The sequence below is a fragment of the Aegilops tauschii genome, chromosome 4 (assembly GCF_002575655.3).
Source record: "Aegilops tauschii subsp. strangulata cultivar AL8/78 chromosome 4, Aet v6.0, whole genome shotgun sequence".
Classification (NCBI taxonomy): Eukaryota; Viridiplantae; Streptophyta; class Magnoliopsida; order Poales; family Poaceae; genus Aegilops; species Aegilops tauschii.
The window spans coordinates 483480717-483499433 of record NC_053038.3 but is presented as its reverse complement, the minus strand read 5'-3'; the positions used below and the strand labels follow the sequence as shown (position 1 = coordinate 483499433).

General features: G+C 46.5%; 1 protein-coding gene across 1 annotated transcript; it reads right to left on the bottom strand.

Annotated features, from left to right (window-relative positions):
- Window positions 1-10782: 10782 nt before the first annotated feature.
- On the bottom strand, window positions 10783-15810 carry LOC109759387 (uncharacterized). The gene is made up of 5 exons (XM_020318213.4): window positions 14152-15810; window positions 13735-13897; window positions 12470-12633; window positions 11346-11604; window positions 10783-11263 (listed from the first exon to the last, which is right to left on the bottom strand). Exons 1-5 carry the CDS (start codon window positions 15486-15488, stop codon window positions 11159-11161), a joined length of 2028 nt encoding a protein of 675 aa, XP_020173802.1. The 5' UTR covers window positions 15489-15810; the 3' UTR covers window positions 10783-11158.
- Between the last annotated feature and the right edge of the window lie 2907 nt (window positions 15811-18717).

Below are 18717 nucleotides of genomic sequence, written 5' to 3'. Positions count from 1 at the left end.
CTGTGGTAACATTGTTATTAATTGTTCTTGGAACTACACATATGGTTCATGTCATCCCTGTGTCTTTTTGGAGTATGTGGTCTTCCAGCATCTAAAAGAAAGTTCTCCCCGAATGTCTATCCGTTCGATCGTGCCGCCGCCGGTACGGTGGAACATAGTAGTGGACTGTATTATTGCTAGCTTCCACCAGTGACGGCCGTCCTCCAGTTAAGCTAGCCTCATGCACATGCATGCACCGTCTTCTAGCTAGCCTGTTTGCCCCGCCGTTCCACGCCGGTCTCCCTCCGTACGTGGACATTTCAACGTCGGCCGTTGCTCCGGCCAATATCTCTCCACATCTCCCCCCCTCTATCTCTCTCTCTCTCACACACACACGCGCGGCCGAGCCAACGTTGGTCGTATCCACGGTTGAATATTCTCGCCCTATATAAAGGGCCCATTGGCCATTGCATACGCTGTACTACTCCGGTGACAGAGACCACGTCCCTGCTACTGCTAGCTTCTTCTCACGTTGCGCGCAATATGGACGGACGTGATCCAGCCGCTACAGGTCCATGGTGGTACCCCGACGACTGCCCTGCCCCTGGCGAGGTCGCGGCCGTTGCAGGAGCCGCCGGCGGCGACGACGACGAGTTCCTCGACATGTTCGTCGTCAGCTCCATGCATGCATGTGGCTAGGTTTGGTTATTTCCGCAATGCATGATTCACCATCGATCGTACCTGTACGTGTGTTGTTGCAGTGAATATCTGCTCGGGATGGGGTGGGAAGCAGGCGCGCCTGTTTCCTGCGCCCGCTCTTCGCCACCGCGCGCGCCCCCTGAGCCGCCACCTTCCGACGACGTGATGGCAACGTGGCTCTACCCAATCGTCAGCGGCGACGAAAATGCCGGCGACGGCCCGATGGTGAGGAACGAGCCGTCGGCGATGGCCGCGGAGACCAAGGGGAAGCTTCCAGCTACGGAGGGCGTGGCCGATGTCAAGGTAAGAACACGTGAACACAATTACTATATGCGTGTCTTTTTAGTTGCTACTCCCTCCGTTCCTAAATATAAGTCTTTTTAGACATTTCAAATGAACTACAACATACGGATGTATGTAGACATATTTTAGAGTATAGATTCACTCATTTTGCTTTGTATGTAGTCACTTGTTGGAATCTCTAAAAAGACTTATATTTGAAAACGGAGGGAGTATATATTATGCATCTAAAACACCCAATGGAACTTGGGTCTAGGGCTCTAGCTAGGTGCACCTTAATTGAATATTTTTTAATATATAAAAATAAAAAAATGTCACAGATAGGGTCTAGTGTTATACTCACGTGTAAAATTTCACGAAGATATTACTTTCGTGGTCTTCTGTGTGCAAGAAACAAAGCCAGTTATATATAAAAGTCACTACTCGAGTTCTTTTGAAGTTACAACTTCGTTTTTCTCGTCCAAAAGAACACTGAAGGCATTTCTTCATGAAACTTCATACATGAGTAGAACACACGATCATGTTCGCCAAAAAAATAGAATTGCTTGGTTTTTAAATATTTTTACAATTTAAAATGCCATATAGGGTGTGCCTAGACCCATGTCCCAAAAATATGCACCACTCTATTCATGTGTTGTCAAGTCAGTTTAAGTAGATAAGAAGCTCTTCTCTCTGACTCTTCTTCTTCTTGCAAGATTTTTTGGTGAACTTAAGGAAACATAATGATCATTTTCTAACAAATGGTGAATGGTGGATTTTATTAACTTAAAAGGAAGCGTGAAGGAAAAACAAACACGATGAGCACATACCCGGCCTTTGCATAGCTAAGATGCACACAGTCAGTACTAACCCACACACAACAGATCACGTCAACATTGAGCAAATTTATACAAGACCGAAGCCATGTCTATGGTCCGGTATTATCTGGATGTTTGATCACGTACTAATATATTTGTACCCTTTTGTTTAACTTGTATAATTTCTGAGGTAATACTCCGGATGCAATAAGGATTCTGCTTTCTGTTTTACTTTTCTTTGCTCTTAATCTTCCCTAAAACTCAAACCTCAACATCTTGTATAGTCTTTCCGTGTTTTTAAGGGAATCAGCCTCCTTTAGCAATAAACAGGGTAGGATATACGTGCATGCGTTCATAGGGGTGAGTGTACATGCGTTTGTGTGCGCGCGCGCGCATTGTACTGTGATTCTAAAAAAAAAGCACTCTAGACTGTTAATTAAGAAGGAAAATAAGTCATGTTATAACTTATAAGAAAGTCTAAAGATGTTCCTCTGAGTTGAGAAGATGTTTCCTCTTCTAAAAACATGTACATGTATGCAGATTATCCTAATGTGTAGTGGTCTGATCTGTGTGTTTCCGCAAGCATGCATGTGGACTGATTGATTTTTCTTAACCAAAGAGGACAACATCATGCAATTTCCAAGGAACAAGCAAGTGGACTGAATTTCCCATAATAATTTGCACATGGTGGAAAACAGAGCACGGCTCGAGTGGCTTGAGAAGCATGTCTATGCCTCGCCTGCCTGGGTTCGAGTCCGGATTTCTTCTAAGATGGCGACTCCGGGTGCTAGTATCCTGGAGTTTGCTTTTTTTTCACGTAGTGGAGTCAACTGTATATTTTTTTTCAACTTGTGTCTCTGTTTTACTCAACTCTTTTCATGGAATTTTGTGGAAAGCCGTAATCGGTGAAAATCGTATGTGCGGCTTCGAGCGTAAGCACTAAAACGGTGCAACAAAAATGGCCGTGTGCACCAATCATGTCGAGCTAATCTTGCTCAGCATATACGTGCAATTCGTATCTCCGCTTGACTCTGCCATCATCATCAGGACACAAACATGGCGAGCGATTCAGGCGGGAGGAGGAAGGCGGTATCAGCATCAACATCGGGAGGGCCAAACAGGACAAGGCCGTCTCATCACTCAGAGACGCACAACAGTACGGAAAAGGTAATGCTCTGCTTTGGCCGCCTCCTCGATCGTCTCGCGTCTCCACTCCCATGCCGAACAAACCGTCGCATCGCCATGCAATTTTGGCTGTGCAGAGGCGAAGGTGCAAGATCAGTGACAGGCTGAGGACCCTGCAGCAGCTCGTCCCTGGGTGCGATAAGGTCCGGTTTCTGAATTTTACTGTGATCGATCACCCATCCTTATTCTTCAGAGCGTTTTGTGAGCTGAAGCTGCAAGTTTCTTATGGCGTGGCGCCTCGCTCTCATGGACATTCCTCTGCGCTGTGCAGACTAACCAGGAGTCGACGCTGGACCAGACGATCAAGTACATGAAGTCGCTGCAGCAGCAGGTCCAGGCAATGATCATGAGGCAAGCACCAGCAGTGTACCCCACCATGCACACGGCATCGGCGCCGGCCGTCATGGTGCCGCCCGGCGCCGGAGGCCCCGTCCCGCTCCTGCCTGCAGAGATGGCTCCGTTCGGGGCCATGCTCCCGTGCCCACCTTCACCTTACCACGCCGTGATGGCGCCAGCACCGGCGCCGCCGCCGCCATTGTACCCTCCACAGCCGGCGGCCTCTGCTGCTCCAGATCCAGGGGCCGCCTCCATGGAGCAGCATTACAATCGGGGGAAAGGGAGGAGGAGAAGATTGTGAGGCAGAATCAAGCGACTCGGATGGAATGGCTAGTCTAGCTCTCTGGTGATCCGCTCGGGTTTTCAGTATAATAGTGCTACCTTGCGTCTGTAGCAGGACATATTTGAAATCCTTTTGAACTTTCAATCCCTGTACATGTATTTAGTGTGCTACATCTCGAGTTTTCTGGTCCTTGCATTACTACTTGTTACGAGACAGACACGCATCTCTTGACATATACATACACCCTTTTGGCAGTTTGAGCAGTCAAAACGTCTTGCGTTTAGAGCATCTCTAGACGTTGGTCCCTCAGGGGGCGCCTAAAATCGCCGCCTGGGATGAGCTGGCGCAAAAAATCGACCTGGGGGCGAGTTGGTCCCCAGCCGCCGGCCCCAGGCCGTCCCTAGACGCGGTCAAAGAAGAAATATATATAGCAAATTTCGGTAAAGTTTGGCAAAGTTCGGCTAAACACGACTAAATTTCGGCAAACTTGGGCATATATTAGACATGTTCGCGGATTTTCATTACATAGCAAATATATAACTAATCTAAAAAAGAAACTGGCTGAACGCCGAGTAGTCGCCGTCGTCGCCGCCATCCTCACCGTCGTCATCGTCGGCCTTCTCCTCCTTGACGTGGGCGCCCCTGCTGGACCCCTCCCCGGCGTCGCCATGGCGGACTGGTGGCGGTGGCGGCACGTCGTCGTCGTTGCTGTCGTCGATGACGACGACGACTCCTTCGTCGCGGTGCACTGGCGCTCCCTCGCCATCTTCAGGGAATCCTGTCGTGCCCATTCCAGGGCCGCGTCGTCGTCGAGCTCGACCTCGCTGTGCTTCGTCTTCACGGCAGGGAGACCCGGCTCCATCTTCACTGGCGTGAGCCCCGGCTCCGTCTTTGGCTTGACGAAGCGCGGAGGAGGAGCCGACGAGGAGGCGCGCTGGCCGCCCTCGTTCATGACGATGCCGGCGCTGCGAGTGCGCTGGCCGAGCGGCGTCTCCGCCGCGGGCTCGGCCTTGACGTCGAGCAGCGCCGGAGAGCCGGAGGAGTGGGAGGAAGAGCGCGAGGAGGAAGAAGAGGAGGAGCCGAACCTCCTTGGCACCCATTGTCCGTCGCGTCGGCGGTGCGCCGGGGCGGCCGCCCTCGCCGGGGGGTACGCCAACGGCGGGTTGTTGCCGCCCTCGAGGTGCGTCAGCACGCCCTCGAGTGTGCGGCCGGGGACGCCCCACCACAGGTGGCGCCCCTCGCTGTTCTTCAGGCCGCCGACCACCGGCGCGTCGTTGGTGGACGCAAGCCGCTGCTGCTGACGGCGCTCGAAGTACGCCGCCCAAGCCGCGTGGTTGTCGGCGGCGTACTGGGGGAGGGCGAGCTGGGCGTCGGTGAGGGAGGCGCGCACGACCTCCACCTCGTCGGCGAAGTACGAGGGGCGCGCCACGGCGTCGGGCAACGGGGGAATGGGCACTCCCCCGTTGCTGAGCCTCCACCCCGTCGGCCCAGCGCGCATGTCCGGCGGCGCCAGGATGTTCGCCTGGAACAGGAGCCACGACTCCTGTTCGCGGTGCGTGCGGCGGCCAAAGCCGTTGGCCGCCGCCTCGTCTCCGGGGAAACGCTCGGCCATCGGGAGAGGGGGAGGGAGAGGGAGGGCTCGGCGGCGGCTCACGGGAGAGGGAGAGGGAGGGCTCGGCGGCGGCGCTCGGGAGAGGTAGAACTCGGCGGCTAGGGCGGGCGGGGCTGGTGTGGCCAGAGGCGAGCGAGGCCACCGGCTTATATAGCCGCGCCGCGCCCGTGTGTACGCGTGCGAGGGAGGGGAGGCGTCGGCGCGCCGCCCCGTGACGCGCCGCCCGTGAGGAATCAATGGCAAGGCTGACCGGCGGCAGCCATTGATTCCCCGCGGGAAACCGAGGCGTTGGGGGAAGACGAGGCGCGGTGTCGCTGACGCGGCTGGCCCGCGGCTCTTTCGCGCCAAAACCGCTCGCCCCGGCGCCCCGGGCTGCCCCCAGCGCGCCGAGTTCGGCCTGGGTCCGCCGGCGCTGATTTCGGCCCAGGCTGGCAAAAATCGGGCTCCTGGGGACGCGACTGGGCCGTTTTTTCACTGCCGGCGCGAAAAAATCGCCTGGGAAGGCCTTTCTGGGGGCGCGGCTGGAGATGCTCTTAGGAACAGAGGCGGTATCTTTGTGGCCAACGAATCTACTCATGTAGTGGTAAATAGTACGCGTCCTGCTCCAAAACAATGAAAAAGGTGTGTGCCGCACCCTATAAGGGACTGCCAGTGAGATACTTTGCCAACCCGCTAACACTAAGGCTCTGTTTGTTTGGTCTTTTGCTTATGCTTTTGCAGCTTTTTCACTTTGGTCAAAAAACCATAAAAACTCCTAAATAGGTGTTTTTTGAAGCTTTTATGGCTTTCAGAGCTAAATATTGTTATATTGATTCATCAAAAGCCACAAAGCCCCAAAAGCACCTATTTAGGAGCTTTTATGGCTTTTTGGTCAAAATGGAAAAGCAAGGCTTCCCAAAACTAAAGACCACGACAGTTTGGTTCACAAGAATAAAACCTTGAAAATGAATCTACATTGCATCTACGCGGTTACTTTTTAGTACACGTTGTAGTACCATTTCAGCACATCCACCACAAGTCCACAACTAGACCTGGAAATGATTGTCTCTTAAACCTAGTAACCAAATTTATCTGTTTGAGATCGAAAGTGAAATCTCTGTCTTGATTGATGGTTACAGGCGCTACTTATACCATCTGGAGAGACGCGATCGAAGGAAGGCGTCGGTTCCAGGGGGCAGGAGCGAGAAGCCGCCTGTGCGGGACAAACCGCACGACGGTTTGGGCAAGGGGAGATTTTCCCCTAATTACAAATTGTAATTAATTCTAACACTCCCCCTAATCTACACTTGACCATGTAGAACCATCTTCACGATTATCCGGGAAGCTCTATCATCTCAAAAGATTCTCCTTCAAAAGTTCTTCATAAAATCTTTGATGAGATCCTGAAACATATACTCACAAAGAAAGATAGCACAATGTGATGTCATTAAAATGAGGATATCTCAAGAAGAGACTCCCCCTGACACCTGCAAGTCCCTAAGTCTTCGCATACCAATTCCATGAACACATTTCTGGAATGTAGAATTTGGTAGAGACTTGGTAAATAAATCAGCAAGGTTGTCGCATGATTTGACTTGCAGAATGCTTATTTCCCCGCTTTTCTGAAGATTATGGGGGAAAAACCATTTAGGAGAAATATGCTTGGTGATATTACTCTTGATGTATCCTGTTTGCATCTGCGCAACACAGGCCGCATTATCTTCATAGATAATGGTAGGTGATTTTATCGAACCCATTCCACATGACTGTTGTATGTGGTTTATCATTCTGCGAAGCCATACACATTCGCATGTTGCTTCAAATAATGAAATTATTTCAGAATGATTGGTAGATGTTGCCACCAGAGTCTGTTTCGAAGACTTCCATGATATAGCAGTGCCACCATGTAGGAACACGAAGCCGGTCTGAGATCTGGCATTATGGGGATCAGACAAATAACCGGCATCTGCATATCCAATCATATCAGAGTCCTGATTTTTCTGGAACTGGAAAAATAGGCCAAGATCCTTTGTGCCTTGGAGATATCGAAAGATATTCTTCACTCCAGACCAATGACGTTTGGTGGGAGCTGCGCTATGTCTAGCAAGTAGATTCACTGCAAATGCAATATCAGGTCTTGTGCAATTTGCAAGATACATAAGCGCTCCAACAGCACTAAGGTATGGAACTTCAGGTCCCAACACCTCTTCTCCATCATCCCTTGGTCTGAACGGATCTTTCTCTATGTCTAGAGATCGAACCACCATGGGAGTTTTAGATGGATAGGATTTGTCCATATTGAATTTCTCCAATATTTTCTGGATATAGGCAGATTGGTGTACCATGATTCCTGAGGGAAGATGCTCAAGTTGAATACCTAAGCAAAATTTGGTTTTACCCAAATCCTTCATCTCAAATTCCATCTTTAGGTGATTGCGTGCTTCATCAATGTCTGGTGTGCTGCCGATGATGTTGAGATCGTCAACATACACAGAAATGATGCAAAATCCTGTAGAGGACTTCTTGATGAAAACACATGGGCAATCAGTACTATTGGAGTAACCTTTCTGAAGAAGGAACTCACTGAGTCGGTTGTGCCACATCCGTCCCGACTGCCTGAAGCCATATAATGACTTATTCAGCTTTACACAATACATGTTGCGTTTTGCATTTTTATTCGGGATAGAGATTCCATCAGGAACCTTCATATATATGTCCGAATCTAGTGACCCGTAAAGGTATGCGGTCACGACGTCCATCAACTGCATAGATAGACGATTTTGCACTGCCAAGGATATAAGATATCGAAAAGTGGTTGCACTCATTACTGGAGAATATGTTTCAGTGAAATCAATGCCGGGTTTTTGTGTGAAACCTTGTGCTACGAGCCTTGCTTTATATCTCACCACCTCATTGTTCTCATTCCGTTTCCGGAGAAAAACCCATTTGAATCCCACAGGGAAAACACTGGGAGGTGTAGGTATTGCTTCAGTGAATACCTTTCTTTTGTTAAGCGAGGCAATTTCTGCTTGGATTGCATCCTTCCATTTAGGCCAGTCGGGGCGCTTTTGGCACTCAACGATAGACCTTGGATCATGATCAGTGAGAAGGGTATCTGCAATCTTTTCAGCAAAATATATGTCGACAGTCGTAGTCTTACGGTCAAATGATTCTCCAGAATCAACATAGTTGATGGAAATTTCCTGCACCCCTAGTGACTCTTCGTGATTTCCCAATACGATCGAGTCTGGGTGTTCCGATGTCCCAGTTAGTTTGTGCATACTGGAACTGGGTTGTGGAGATTGCCCTTTCACTGGGTGTATACTACCCATCAGGTGTTTGTCAACGTTGAGTTGACCTGCATTTACTGACTCCGAGGTTTTTTTCCTCGATTTCCTTTGCTGCTTGCTAGAAGCATGCTCTGGGTCAGAGGCCGTACTACTCCCCCTCTTTTTAGGAATAGGGAGTTGAGTGGTTTTTATTGGTACCTCCACTCTTTCTGGCGCGTTTCTGGCCGGGTTTAAGGATTTTGTAACACCTTTCAAATTAGTAAATGAATCTGGCAGATTATTTGCAAGATGTTGCAAATTAATGATCTTCCGAACTTGAAGTTCGGTCTCATGGGTACGTGGATCAGAGGATGAAATGGAATGAGCATTCCAATCAATTTCCGGGCATTCTTTCTGGTACTTGAAATCTCCCCCTAATGCCGAAAATGTTCCTCATTAAATATGCAATCAGCGTGACGGGCTGTGAACAGATCCCCAGTCAGGGGTTCCAGGTACTTAATAATCGACGGCGATTTGTACCCTACATAGATCCCCAACTTCCTGTGTGGGCCCATAGATGTCCGCTGTGGTGGTGAGATCGGGATGTATGCAGCACATCCGAACTTACTCAGATGGGAAATGCTTGGAGGATTTCCACGTACCAATTCCAGAGGGGAAGAACTGTGATATGCAGTTGGCCTCAATTGTATCAAGTCAGCAGCGTGTAAAACAGCATGACCCCAACAAGAGGTTGGCAAATTGCAATTCGTCAACAAAGGTCTTGCAATGAATTTGATCATCTTAATCAACGCTGCAGCCAAACCATTTTGTGTATGGACATATGGAACAGAGTGCTGAACTTCAATCCCCAAAGCCATGCAATAATCATTGAAAGCACGTGAGGAGAATTCTGCAGCATTGTCCATTCGAATTGATTTAATTTGACTTTCAGGATAATGGGCTTGCAACTTAATGACTTGCCTCATTATCTTGGCAAATGCATGGTTTCGTGTGGATAGAAGACACACATGTGACCATCGTGTAGATGCGTTAATCAGAACCATGAAATACCGGAAAGGTCCAGATAATGGCTGAATGGGACCACAAATGTCTCCTTAAATACGTTCAAGGAACTGAAGTGGTTCAGCTTGTATTTTGAGGTGTGAGGGCCTCAAAATTAGCTTTCCCGTGGCACAAGATGTGCACACAAAATCAGAAGATTGAGGAAATTTTGACTCAAGCAAATTATGACCAATGGAATTGCTAATAATTTTTCTCATCATCCCTATTCCAGGATGGCCTAGGCGATCATGCCAGGTTTGGAATGCGTTAACATTCTGAAAAATTACTTTGTATGCAACATGTTCCACGGGTTTGATGTACGTATAGTACAAACCAGACGATAGAGAAGGAATTTTCTCATGTACCTTTTTGCCATATCCGTCATCTTTAGTAAAGAGTAGATACTCCTCTTTGTTGTCTTCATGGGTTTCAATATGAAAACCATTTTTACGGATATCTCGATAACTGATCAGGGTACGTGCAGAATCGGGATATAGTAAAGCATCCTCAATTGTCACATATGTACCACTTGGTAGAATATCTCCATTCGTCTTTTTCAGAGTTTGGAAAAATTTCATCTCCCTCAGTATGGAGTTTGTGGCACCACTGTCCACAAGGCATAATTCCTCTTCCATCGGATTGTCCCCGTAGAAAACGGCGGCGAGTGCTCCCTCTCTTCTCCTTTCTCTGATGTTTCTTTTGCTCTCGCTGGCTGTTCTACGTGCGTGATAACGTGTTTGAGATCGAAAGTGAAATCTCTGTCTTGATTGATGGTTACAGGCGCTACTTATACCATCTGAAGAGACGCGATCGAAGGGAGGCGTCGGTTCCAGGGGGCAGGAGCGAGAAGCCGCCTGTGCGGGACAAACCGCACGACGGTTTGGGCAAGGGGAGATTTTCCCCTAATTACAAATTGTAATTAATTCTAACATTATCCAAGCTAATTATGCTATTGCAAAGCAAAACAAGCAAATTTGCTATCAATGAAAATAGCAGCTTCTTTTAGTCAAATTATCCACACCATATCTCTATGAAAATACAATAAAAAAATAATGATCTTCAATCAAAGAAACAATTGGTAACAAGTTGTTCAATTGTGATATACTCCTATAATCAATCAGCTTTGGTCCAACAGTACATCAACTATGTACTGAATGAAACGCCCGCCATATATACCTTCTGTAACAGGCAAAACAGGTGAGCTCTACAATACATTTTCTGTAATACCACAGACATGAACATGATGAGCTATTATTTCATTACCAAAACTGGAGAGAAGAGTTCAAGCAAGTTGGAGTGACCAAAATATATAGCAACAACTAGCAACTTGTCCACCATTACTAATTATTCTCCGTCCACACAATCCAAAGGAAAACGATACAGCAGATACAAACTAGACAACTTGGAAAGCACACGTTTTTTTTTCTTTACAACTATACACCATCACCATCGGAATAGGCGCGCAGCAAAACTTACATCTCGGATGGCAACACCTGGTAAATTCTACAGAAGTTGACGATGTGTCGAACCTTTCTTGCAGCCAAAAACCACCCTTCTGAACTCAGAAGACCGTGTGCAGATACATCATAGTAAACAGCTACTGAAACATAAATTGACAACAATACAGATTTCTTTGGCGCCGCAGATTGTACACCTTTCACCTCCTAGAGATGGCTCTAGAGATTCTCTTACAACAGGGACTGGTCCGAAGGGCTTCTTCATGAGGGCGGATTGCTTCAACCAGGGCATTATGGAGATGGCCCTGTCAAGGAAAAACGATAGTGAGCAATATGCATGCTGTAATTTGAAGTACTTCAAAAAATCATATGGATCGAAACACTCACCCTGCTGTTAACAAGGGCAGTATGAATGACATAGTTCGCAAAAGGGTCTTGCAGCAGTTGTTCAAAATGAGGCACTGAAATCAAGTCAAACACTATGGCAGCTTTGTCTTCATCTGAGAAGACCTTCAGGCATTTCTCAACCACATTGCTGCTCACTTTTTGCTTTGAGAGATAAACATAACTTCCTTCAAACTGAGATGCCAGGTGTGCATTTGCAGAAGGAATTTTCTGGTCCAGGACATACTGTACCACATAATTGCTGAAACAGGGGGGAAATAGGCAAGAACTTTAGTTTTATGAGTTAATATAGCTTACATGTTGCCAAACATCTGCCTGAAAAATACCAAGCTATCTCATGATAGAGAAACGAAACATATGATGGATATACATTCACTACTTGCCAAAAGATAAATCAGGTTGGGGATGTCTAACTCTCAAATTATACAAGGGAGCAAGAAAAAAATTGAAACGTGCAAATAGTTATTCCAACAAAGGTTGGGTTCATTTAATTAGCACAGAGTTCATACATTCACTACTTGCCAAAAGATAAATCAGGTTGGGGATGTCTAACTCTCAAATTATACAAGGGAGCAAGAAAAAAATTGAAATGTGCAAATAGTTATTACAACAAAGGTTGGGTTCATGTAATTAGCACACGGTTCGTACCATTATCAGCACGATTATTGTATTGTCTGTGAAATGCAAACAGACCATGAAGACTAATTACTGTTACATGTTATCACCTGAAAATGAGTTGAATCTAGAGCAACAGAAACTATGGGAAAATAAGATTTTTAAGGTCAAGGGACTAATCAAGTTGATGGTGTGAAGATATGGTTCTTCTGAGAAGGGAGGTGAAGATAACTCTTGCTCCAGCAAAAGATCGGTTAATGATAAGATCAAAAAAGTATTATCAGTATAAGCTGGATATTCTTCCCTTTAATTAATCCACCAGTAATATGAATCTATATATCTAGTGTTGATTACATGTCACTGATAAGATCTCTACAAGTAAGCAGACAAGTAAAACTGCTTCACAAAAGAATTGGGAAAGACATAGTGCAAGAATGTTCCTTTATAAATAGCATAAAGTACAAGATAATAAAGAGGAACGGTGGGTTTACCCAAATGGATCTTGAGCGAGCTGAAAGGCATGAGCACACACTTCCACAATTAGCTTCGCCTGATATTCACCACGTGCACTAGTTATGCACTTTTGTAAAACACAGCAGCCATGGCGATGTATTGCCATTTCAAAACAGTGAGTTGCAGCAGCCTCAAATATGAACTGTCCAAAGAGAGTAGAATAAATCAATAAATACATCGCAGATGATAATAATATAACAAAATCAAGTAAGATAACAAGAATTCCGTAACACACTACTAATTTACCCGACATTACTTATGATGTTCATTGAGCTATTGACAGTTTGTAAGGCGATCATACTTGCTCCATAAATAAATTTCTATATGTTGGCATTCACCATTGGATCAACTGTAAGTGCAGAATATACTTGTATAAGGTCTGGTACATTAACTTCATGATCGATATATCCCCATGTTAAAAGAAACCTTAGCATCAATCAGATATTCCTACTGATATTAGTCTTATGGGTTCTTCTCCAACAAAAGGAACGTTCAGAGATATGTAAAAGACAATAGAAGAATAAAGGAATGCATGATATAATAATCAAAGTCAAGTACAGGGGGGGGGGGGGGGGGGAGGGGCACAAAGGGTCACTCCAAACCAAGAATTAGTCCACTGGAGAACCTAAACACTAGTAATTTAGTTAAGCATAACCACAATTAGGTTTTGGATTATTTTAGGACGTGAATTTTTTTTAATGTCCCAATCTGTTAACTCAAATTTCAGGTCATATTTTAGTTACGCCTAGTCGTCCAGATCCCAAGTATCACACAAATAAAAATAAGACCTAGTACTACCTACCTCAAGACTCAAGTGCTAGGTACTTTTTGTATATACAGTGATGCATTTGGAATTAAGATAACAATCAGCAAACAGAGTCTCCTGAATATTGGCTAGCGCATATAAACTGCTAATGAAACTCTTTCAAAGATAAACTTCTAAGAATATGCACATACTGATGCAAATTTACATAATGTAAGTAAACACGTAACGTGTTATAAATTCAAACCAACATAGTTCTAATGAGTTTATGCACATGTGTAGGTTCAAGTACTTCAATATTTAATTTGCACTAGATTGTGCAGGTTGCATGGAGGTCCACAGAACATAGCTGATAAATTCGCTGTCATGGTGCTGATTCTCAAACTTATGGAGTGCATTTGTCAAAAAAAATATGACAATTAATAATTGCTAGAAGTCAGTTATATGACCAAAAATAGCTTTGTAAGTACTATTATGTACCTTGTTCTCCTCTGCACCAAAGTTTGACAAGCACTTCTGTATGACATGATTACCATTGAGATCATTGACAAGATGCATGAAGCCTGGTTGTAGGGCCGAAATAATGAGCACTATCTGCTTCCTGACCTTCAGAGTCTCTATCAATTTCTGAACTGCCCTTGTCCTGAAACAAATCACAACAACCAAATCATCACCAATCATTTGCAAGCATTTACGTAGTAACAAAGGGGGTTTATGTTGCAATGTAAGCATCATGGCACACTTCTACTGCCTGTGCACTTCCTTGTCCAAACACAAATTGCAGCATTCACAAATACAGTAATAATTTGTGACAATTGGCTAGCGAGTAAAATTACTTCTAATTTCAGGATCATGGTGCAGTTAATTGATCGGTTTAGGCAAGAGAAGGTAAATTACCCATGAGAGTTCACAGAGATTCTCAGCAGCTTCACAGGGTCCTCCGTCAGCACGGCAATGATCCTCAGCCTCTGATCCTCATCACACACATCAAGAAGCTTCTGAATGAGATAGTTGGCAAACGAGTTGATCATGAGCTCTGCCATGTGGTCAATGATTCCTTCAAAAATCACATCCACGTGTTGCTTCCCTTCCTCGAACTTCTGCTGCAAGAACCGGCAGCCATTCTGGTCCTTGGCCATGAAGTAGATGTACCCCTTAACTCCAACCATGTTCTCATACCTCAGCATCCGAGGACTCTCCAGCTCCAGTGCCCTGTTGTTGTTGGCATGCTGCTGAAACCTCCTGTCCTTGGCACGGTAGAGAACAGGCATGTTCTTCTTGCCATCAAAATTCTGACCGTCCTCGCGGCGAAACGCCTCCATCTGATTATTCATGCCACCTTTCATGTAGCGATTGCCGGTGTGCACAGGCACGCCGTACTCGCAGTGCAATTTGGGTGAACGGCCTGCTCCACCACGGGGGTCGAGGGCAATCGGACCAGTCCCAACAAACCCCCAGTTGTGCTGTTCTGGGGCAGCCTGCCCAGGAAGCATGAAGGGCTCGGGGTGAGCATGAGCAGGGTGCACCAGGCCCTGTCCCCAACCAATGCCAGTGCCGTTTGCTGTCCTATTGTACATGAAGCCGTTCATATTGACCTCCAGGCCGCTGGGGTGGCCGCCCAGGCCGACGTCCGGGCCGAGCGCGAAGCGGTAGCCGGCCGCCATGGCCTGCTCGTTCACCAGGGGCTCGCCGTGAACCGAGGAGCCCGGCGCACCAAAGGGGTAGCCATAGTACGCGGCGCCACGCGGCGCAGAGAAGTCCGCCGGGGCGCCGTTGCCGACGGGCGGGGCCTGGGGCGCGGCGGGCGCGTCCTCGACGAGCAGGCCGCGGAGCTGGTTCGCCAGCCACTGCTTCTCCGGGTCGTCCACGGGCTGCACGAGCGGGGAGGGCGCGGCGGCGACGAACGGGCTCGACGGATGCAGGGGCGCCGGGCAGACGCGGAGCGGCGGGTGGTACGCGCCGGCGCCGCCGCCGCCCTGGTGATCACCGTCGTCGCGGCGGTTGACGACGACGGCGTAGCAGGCGTCGTCGGCGCGCCGGGGCGACGCGGCGTAGCCTTGATGGCGCGGCGGCGCGAGCCCGTGACGGCGGTCGCCGCCGCCGTGGCCCTGGGAGAGGGCGGCGCCGGCGCCGGCGCGGTGCGCCTGGGGGGAGGTGACCTGGGGGATCTCGCTGAGGAGCAAGTCCATCTCTTTCTCCTCGGGCCGCTCCTCCGCCGCCGCCGGGCCCTTCATCGCCAGATCAACAAACACCGGGCGAGGCGAGGCGAAACCAAGAGGGAGAGGAGGCGGAGGAAAAGCAGAGAGAATCCGATCAGAGATTGCAACCGGGAGGCGGGGCGGGCGGGATCGGCGGGGAATCCGCGGATCGGGAGCGGGGATCGGGAGCAGGGGTTAGCAGTGGTGCATTGGGAGGCGGATGGGGCGGAGGGGAGGGGAGGAGGCCGGTGAGGCATGCAAAAGAGGGGAGAGGAGGGGCGCAGGAGGGAGGCGTTGGTGGGTTTATATACCCAATTGACTGGGCGCAGGGCTTCCTCCCTCCCTCTTGGCTTGGCCTGGCCTCCTCCCCTCCTCCCTGCTCCCTCCCTCAGCTCTTCCCCTTCCTCCGCACCGCACTGCTGGATGGATGACTGACCGGAGGGGACGAGCGTACCACCGTATTTTTTTTTCATTTTTTTATTTTATACCAACACCAACAACAAATGTAGATGATCTTTCTACGTACGCCACGCCATAAAATGCGAGGAATCCGCGGCTTCCGTTGGCTCGCCGGATGGATTTTAACCGCCCTTCCCTTTCCTTTCCTTTGCCACCAGATCTGGGATGGATCTTTTCAGCTTCGGCTTTGGGTAATCCATCCATTGCTACAACTAGTACTACCACCACTACCCTTTTAAATTTGTGCTACCAATTGAGATAGAACCTGCCTTACATAACACGCCAGCCTTTGTTGTGCATTTTAAAATGTTCACGTACGTTCTTGAGACCAGTTTGTGATTGTGTTATGCGGTTTCCTTTTTAGGGGCCGTCTTTGCGTTAGTTATTGATCATGAAGACTAGAAGGATGAACTCTTTGAGCACAACACGTTTGTAGACTCTGACTATTTCCCACCTAAACTCAATGCTTTGGTCTAAAAAAAAGTTTGCAAACTGAAAGTTCTTTTTTTTAATAAGGAAACTGAGGATGATAGGTTGAAATAAGAGCTGCTTTTTTTGTAGAAGTTGAAATAAGAGTTAAATGCGCTATTACAATTTTGACGATGAAACTTTTGAAAAAAAAATACTTTTTGGTGTAACTCTACGACTTGGTATACTTGCGTCATCCTTCTTGTTTCTACGACTTTCTAGGTTGGGTTCCACTATCTCCCGATAACGGACAAAAGAACTTGTTATGATAAAGTGAATACTAATTATGATACTGGCGATGGTAGTTCGAAGACAAGAGTTATCTTAAGTGTGTCTGTACAGTTTTGATGATGCAACGCTAAGAACTTCGTATACTATGCGTCGTCTTTTTTTCTCCTATGGCTTTTTAGGTCCAGTTTCCGTGGTATCGTGAATCCGAACAAAAAGTGCTCGATCACCCGGTGCAAACATAAGGAAACGTAGAACAAAAGACACCCTACTGCTAGCAAAGCCACATCATTGTTTACGAAAAGTCCAAACTACCACACACGGGACGTAAAGCAGACAAAACAAAAAAACCAAAACTGAAAGCCCAGCACGTTTACTTCACTCAATCCGTGTTACCTACAATACACTAGAAGAAACCGCCACGTAAAACCCGTGCACGCACACGAGTGAATGTTATTGGTCTCTTTTCGTGTCGAAATGTTTCAGATTTCCGAGTTTAACTTGCCATGAAAATGTTGCACGTTGATTTTACGTAGTTTTTATAGTTGAAAGCTTTTTTTTTTGTTTTGGGGGTAAAAAATAATGTTTCCTCAAGTGGAGTTGAATGTTTTCGTTCACGTAACCTCAAAGCTCCTCGCAAAAAAAGAGTAACCTCAAAGCTGACCAACCAGTTGGATGCTAAACAATCAGAATATCCTTTTTGCGAAAAGTAAGTGCTTTGTCAACCGGCGTTTCTTCTGGTACTTCGACAACAATGGCATTCTTTTGGAGGGGAACTTTTGGTTTATGGGTGTATATACACCCTATATGAAAAAATATTAACTAAAGGTCAAAAAAATCTGAAAATATTTTTGAAATAAACTTGACCTTCCATTGTACTTGTGAAAAAAATCCACAAAAAGAAAAATCTCCTTTGACTTCTTTAAAAAAAGATAATTTTTCGGCCGAAACATTGTGAATAGTGCCATTTAGCCTTTCGTTTTTAGTACCAAATATTTTTTTTGTTTTTTGCCTTGAAGTTAATGCTGGTTTTTTATTCGTGAAACATTATATAAGTGCAAAAGAAAGTCAAGTTTATTATAAAAAACTTTATGAACTACTTTTTTCGTATTTTTTTTCATATAGAGTGTAGATACAACCAGAAACCAACGGGTATTTCCCACATTCTTTTTCTTTAGTTTCGGTGGTCACTCTATGGGAGTGACGGAATTTGTAGAGAGGCTAAGAAGAATCGTTCTAAGCAATACATGCCCACCAAAAAAGCGCAAAGAGCAAGTAGACTAAACTGCTCTCCCTTGCTATAAAGTAAAACGAAGAGTAGAAAGAAAGAGGCAAATATGACACTTGGCTGTTGGGCTAATCCAAACCGGGAAAAGAAGAGCAGAAACTTGCCCGTGTGGCGACTCCAACTGCTCTGCTCAGTGCACCCCATGGACAATCCTTCACACTTCCTCTGCCCCAAGCATATGGTTTTTCTTTCCTTTTTTGCCGGGAGTGCCCAAGTATATGATGCAAGCTAGTAGAGATTATGCGGTGAAGGTACGAGTTTAGCTACTTTATTATACATTTTTTCCGGGAATTAAAAATGTGACAGGTTAAGAGACCCACCCAACTATTTAAGGAAATATTTCCTCCATGCTTGTTAGCCATGCGATCCTTCGTCTTCATGCATCACTGACCAAGTCACATCATACGTTTCCAGTTCTGCACACCAGCATTGATTTTTCATTAGAGGGTCTACTTCATTGCAGCAAGAATAATTTTCTTTTAGTACAATTAATGAATGTTAATTGCCATCCATGAAGGGCATTCGATTCATCAGTTGAGAACGTATGGCAATTGGGATTAGTGCAGTGGTATACAATGGTTAAAATTGATCAGTGCTATTTTTCTTCAAACATACCGTGAGCGTTTTTTTTAAACAAGGACAAAATCTCTGACATTTCAGGCAGAGCTACCGGAAGCAAATGACTGCACTCTCCTTAATTGTGCACGTGGGTTGCCATGGGGTCAAAAAACACAATAAGATGACCATACGTGAAAAATCTTGATGTAATGCAAAACAGATAGATAAAATAAAAATATGTTTTGGTTATCTCTGATACTCCCT